At 36.0% G+C, this 5995-nt stretch overlaps 1 protein-coding gene across 2 annotated transcripts; it reads left to right on the top strand.

The window, feature by feature from the left end:
• Positions 1 to 470: 470 nt before the first annotated feature.
• LOC137810791 (single-stranded DNA-binding protein WHY1, chloroplastic-like) lies at positions 471 to 5595 on the top strand. Of its 2 annotated transcripts, none has more exons than XM_068612231.1 (7): positions 471 to 692; positions 778 to 878; positions 977 to 1075; positions 4219 to 4313; positions 4471 to 4544; positions 4846 to 4930; positions 5169 to 5595. In XM_068612231.1, the coding sequence occupies exons 1-7, from the start codon at positions 503 to 505 to the stop codon at positions 5188 to 5190; spliced, it is 666 nt and encodes a 221-aa protein (XP_068468332.1). In that variant the 5' UTR covers positions 471 to 502; the 3' UTR covers positions 5191 to 5595. The 2 variants fall into 2 exon arrangements, with proteins under 2 accessions (XP_068468332.1, XP_068468331.1); XM_068612230.1 differs by having other exon boundaries at positions 4846 to 4943.
• The last annotated feature ends 400 nt before the right edge of the window (positions 5596 to 5995 follow it).

Genomic DNA, 5995 nt, shown 5'->3' with positions numbered 1-5995 from the left:
TGCCACTTATTGTAAATTTGTTGTATACTTTCCTCTTATATATAGTTGTCCATAAGTTAATAAATTTGATTTGCTTTATTTCAAAATCTATTTATTCAATAATTTCATGTGTTCAAACATTTGTTTTCGAATTTTTATTCTCACATATAGATTTATATCTTTTCTTACTTACTGTCTCATTGAAAATGTGTTGAATTTTTCTTTTAATGAGTTTTCCATTCATAAGAATGCAATTACACTAAAATATTATTATTTTCCATGTCTCATTGTATTTTTCATTTTTTTTGCATCTAATTTTTATTTTTCTAACTATTTTAAATTCTTAATAATTTAAGAATTTATATTGTGGACGTGTTTTTTAATTCCATATTTTATATATCACCAAAAAATTTATAATTTAAATTTTTTCTTAATATTATAATTTAAAATTGAATTTTTTAATAAAAGTCCCGTGGGTATACATATATGATAAGAAGAGCAGGAGAGGAAGTAGAAGCACAAGATGTCTCGGGTTCTTCGCTCCCTTTTAACCTTAAAGCATCTCTCACTACCGTTCCGCTCTTTTGTTCCTCCCAAGTTCATTGTTCCTTTGAACCGGAACTTTTCTTTCATTTTCCCAACATCACTCTCTGTCAGATGCAACCACTCCAATCTCGTTGAACCATTCCCACCACTGCCACAAAATCCTCCAGGTTTATTCTTCAACTTAACTCCAAAATTCATCATTTTTCTTTGAAAACTCCGTCTAGAATAATGGATGGGTGTTTGTATTTTCAGTTACAAAATTTCCGCTAAGGGTGTACGCAGATTACTCCGTTTACACATCGAAGGGTGTTCTCACCTTGGCTCCTAAACCTCCGGGATTTGAATCAAAAGCCGTATGCTCTGATACCTGAGTTTCTGGTGTTTGTGTGTTTTAACGTGAGTGAGTGAAATGTTTAGTAATGGCAGAAGGTTTTGGTGTTTGTTTTTGCAGTCTGGGGCGTTTGGGGTGTCTAGGGAAGGTTATATGTTGCTCCAGTTTGCTCCTTCGGTTGGTACTGAAGAATCCATATATGATTGGAACCAAAAGCAGGTAACTTGAGATTCTTCTATTGACTCTAATACTTAAGGTCACTGTCATGGGGTTCACATCTTTGACAAAACAATATTATAATTCAGTTACTTAAATTTTTTGTTTAGTCCACTTTTTAGGTTCCTTAACTATGTTAAGATAATATTACCTGATCCTTTTAGTGAGTAATTAAGAAGACATCTCTATATGATGGAGATATTAAATTTTTCTACTATTATATTAGTCTTTTACAATGATACCGATATAACCATGATCGTCCTCGTGAGGGAACACATCTTCCGACTCGACTACCGTGAAACCGAAGGATAGGGTTGAGGATTGCTCTGACTTCTTTGTGTCCAAGGACATCACAACTTGGGAATAGCATTTTTGGTTGGATGCTGAGGCGTCTCCTCCAGAGAATCCTCCCACAATGGTATTCAGATCTCTGAGGACTAGAGCCTCATGGTTTAGTTCTTGGTTGTTCTCGAGGTACTTAGTCAGGAAACCCTCCTTCACCATCTTCGAGAGTTGTTCATGTGAACGTGCCCATGAGCATCTTGCATCGAACGACGATCGACCGTCCAAGATGATCATTTGAGCCCTAAATTCTTTTAGGTGGCTCTCGGGATCTTCTACGCAAGAAAAGAGGGTAATTTTTGGCTTGATAAAATGGGGCGGTATCGGCTCTTCCATGATTTGATGTGAGAACGGTTTGGGGTCATCTCTTGAGGACATGTTTGGGGAGCGTGTCCGAACATTGCGTCGTTCATGTCTATGCATGTTTCTCCACAACTCCTTGTTTGTTTTGCGTAACTCCTCATTGGCCCGAGCATTCTCTTCCATAGTCCTTCGGGAGACTTCTATTTCTTCCATGAGACGCACTTGGTTGATTCACGTCTCTTCCTGTAGGCGATCTTGATGGGCTCGGGTTTTTTCCCTTAGCCGCTCTTGTTCGGCTCAGGACTCTTCTTGCAACCGTTCTTGTTTGGCTCGGGCCTCTTCCCTTAACCGTTCTTGTTCGTCTCAGACCTCTTCTCGTAGCCGCTCTTGCTCTCGTCGGTATTCCTCATTTTCCTGCTGAAGAACTCTTTTGGTCTCCATGATTTGTTGTAAAGCTGGGACCTCGTCTCCTTCGGGCACTTGCGCTCCCTGCCTAGTGTTCCTCATACCGTCAGGTTATTTGGCCCTTCGCGTCTGAGCATTTAGATAATTGATGGGATCGATTTTACCGATTCCCACGGTGGGCGCCAAATATTCTCGCCGACCGACTTGGATCGGGTCCTAGTGGTGGATTCTGGGCCAACCATTCAATGCTACTGCTTTGGGATACTTAAAAGTCCACTGTGAGGGGAGCTTCACCTGTTGACAAGACTGTGACGATCAACTCAGTAGAGCATATAAATATGAGTATAGTGTGCAATATCTGGAATAACACCTACCTCTGTTTAGGGTCTTGAGACCCTTCTGTAATACTCGTAGATCCTCCTTTAGGAGTTAGCAACCACAAAATCACAAAATAATCTGTTAATATATCCCCTTTATTTCAGGGGTATTGATAAGAAAAGCATCATCTCTGACGGTTTATATTTGTTAGAATCAAGATAAATATTTATGGCTTAACTGATTCAGTTATACTTTCAGTTCTTCTTTATGTTTATTGCTGCCTTTTAATGTATGTTCCAGCTGTTAGGGCCGACTCCTTTTGGGGCCATTGGGTCTATTATTATTTGGGCCAAGTTAACTATTTCGGTTTTTTAAGTAGGCCAAGATAGTATGCTTAAGTGCTTGGGTACGTCCGACTAGTACAGTAATTAAGAAGACACTTCTATATGATGGAGATATTAAATTTTTCTACTATTATATTAGTCTTTTACATTTTGGTTATCTTTCCTTATTAAGGTAGGTTTGGTATCTTGGTAAGATAAGTCAGTTTCCGAGAGTTACTCAGACATTTCTGCCATACTTAATGTTTTGGTTTCTCTAAAATGTAATGATTTGTTATGTATTCTTGTGAGTGTTCTACACCAAGTCCACTAATGAATTGTGTGGGTAAATACAACCTGTTAGACTGGAGAAATTAGCATATTGTCCCAGACCACCGTGTGTGCATGATCCCCAAGAATATTCATGTGACATAAGTTCAAAATTTTCAATTTACAAAAGAGAGTTAACCACACTCAATTATGTGTGACCAGGGTGATCCTGGACAAGTAATAATTTCTCATTAGATCTTGTTTAAAATGTAACTCACACAATTTAGATAAAGACAGTGGGGAGTGTTGCTCAGGAACTTAGGATTTCTCGGAAAACACAATCCCATTGGGTATACTTTAGGGGTTATGCCTGGGTGGTTCAAGATTCGTATGTTTTTGCTCTTCAAATGTACAAATGTGTTGTTGATATCGGTTTGAGTGATTGTTTAGAGGTTACACGGGTATGTAATCTTTGTGTGTGTCATTTTGGGGAAACTTGAGTTTTGATTAGTTGGAAATTATGCTAATTTAATGGATAATACTGGCAGTTCATTTGTTGTATGTAAGAAATTAGAGGTGGTGTTAAACAAAAAGAATGTTTTGGCAGAAATCTGTGCAGTGGTTGGACTTATTTCTGAATATAATCAACTTGAAGTTGAAGAAGTTCAGGACAAGACCAACTGAAAGGAAGGAAATTAAGGAAGTTTAAATTTTGTTTTTGAATGAGACTTAAATTAGACATTATCAAGTACATAAATTTTATTTATGGTCTCTTTTCTCATGCCATCCTATGATCCTATCACTAACAAGTAGCAACTCATCATAATATTTCATCGTTCATTGCATTGATGCTTTTGTATGTTTGCCATTGCCAGTTCAACCGATTGGTGTTTTATCTCTTCTTTGAGTACAAAATAAAGATATTATTTCATTGTTCCTTTAAGACAGTTTAGTTGTTAAAACTACCCATAATGACATAGGCAAGGAGTGTTCACAGATTCAATGTCAAACCTTGCAATGCACTATGCCTCCGTTTCTCTCTGGGCTTCTCTTAATAGGACCACTCGTGGGCTTCCCCCAAGGCCCATGGCCATTGAACCATAAAGAAAAGCACATGTGATTTCATTGGAATTTACGATTCTGTTGAACATAGAACATGAGGTAATTGTTCACTTTGCTTGAGTGCAGGTATTCTCACTTTCCGTTAGTGAAATGGGAACTGTAATTAGCCTTGGTGAAAAGGATTCTTGGGAATTTTCTCGTAAGAGTGCTAAGCCAAATAGGTATTTTCTTTCTCTGTGAATTCATCTGTATTAACTAATAAGTAAATCAGTGACCTCTGCACCTGTTGAGTTTTTGTTCTTTTTCGATTTATGCCGTAAGTAATGGCTGCTAAGATTTCATCGTTTAGAGAATTTTGAAAGTTGTATTGTTATGCAGCAATGGAATTGAAGTCAGAAAAGTTTTGAAGGTGGAGCCACTTGTGGATGCTACTGGTCACTCATTTAGCTTAAGTAATTCTCTTTATTCATAAACTTCTGTTGCTGTTATTGTGTCAATTTGATTTTACTTTCCTGCCATCTTGAAGTTGTTGGAATACTCTGCAACTTAGATTGATTCAGTTTACTGTTTTGTGTATCTGCTAATCGATATCTTAGTGATGCAATATTTTAACTGTAATTAGTCATTATGTACTCACTTTAAGTAATAATTTAGCTTAACCATTTTTAAGCCAATACCTGATATATAAAGGAAAAATATTAAATGCTGCAAATATTTACTTCAGTTCTGACTCTGTTATGCCAATTTCCTTAGGTGTTTATAAAAAACCTGCGACCATGGAGGAAATTGAGGAAAACATCTATCTCCCTGTTACAAGGGCACATCTAGCAGTTTTAAGGTCAATTTTCAATGTATGATTTCTTATTCTCTCTCTTTCCTCTAGTAGTTGAATATTCATTGCCATGATCCTATTATAATTTGGAATGAAAAATTCTTGGTTATGTTTATTGAACAAAGCGATATAGCATTTAGAAACAGGTGGTTGCACAACATTTTTTTTTTTTTTAGTGAATCCAATTTTCCTTTATGCAAGCTGATTCATATTTTGATAGTACTTTTGCTGCTTTTGTTTGCAGTATATCATGCCGTACCTTCTAGGTTGGAATGCCTTTGCAAGCACCGTAAAGCCAGAGGTATATAGTCAAGTAAACAGTGCCAACCCCAGATACAGTGCAAACAATGAACGGAAAAGATAGTGATCATTACTTCTGCATTTACTGTAGGCAGTTACACAACCCTGTGCTAACTTCTCAACTTTGACATTTGTTGAATCTTTTCATTCAGATATCATAAAATTGTTTGAGAAATTGAGTATCACTGTTACAATACTCATTTTTAATTTAATTATTTACTTATAATTTTTTTTGTATATCTTTCCTTTGTTTTTTGTGCTCTGGCACTTGCTTTCTTCTTTTGTTTTTTGAGTTCAATTAGAATGTATTGACAATGTAAATATTTCATCAAATCATGGATGAATAGATTCAATTTACCCTGTTCCTCAAATTTTTTTTTTTTAATATATTTTTCAAGTAAGAGCTAAACGTTGGGCTTCAAATTTGTTCTAAAGTCATGCCAAACCAAACTTTCGTAAAGAATATCAGACACAAAAAAGCATAGAGTATATCATATGGATAGTTAGATACTCGTAATGAGTGAGCCTAGTCTAAATCCAGTAATACAAAATGGTTCACATTCCTATCTGTTATTGAACCGATATATATTAGAAAAATAAATTCCTCTTCCACCATATTCTTCAACCATTTTAGGTTCCATAAAATTTCTTTCCTTCAAAAATCAAATTGCCCTTTTGGATAATGGTCAGTTGTTTATATTTAGTCATAGTATCTCAACTATAAAACACACCAATTTTGTGAGGTAAATCAAACGCGAGAAACATAAATAT

This window comes from Phaseolus vulgaris, chromosome 2 (genome assembly GCF_000499845.2).
Source record: "Phaseolus vulgaris cultivar G19833 chromosome 2, P. vulgaris v2.0, whole genome shotgun sequence".
Lineage (NCBI taxonomy): Eukaryota > Viridiplantae > Streptophyta > Magnoliopsida > Fabales > Fabaceae > Phaseolus > Phaseolus vulgaris.
This window is presented reverse-complemented; position numbering and strand designations above follow the sequence as displayed.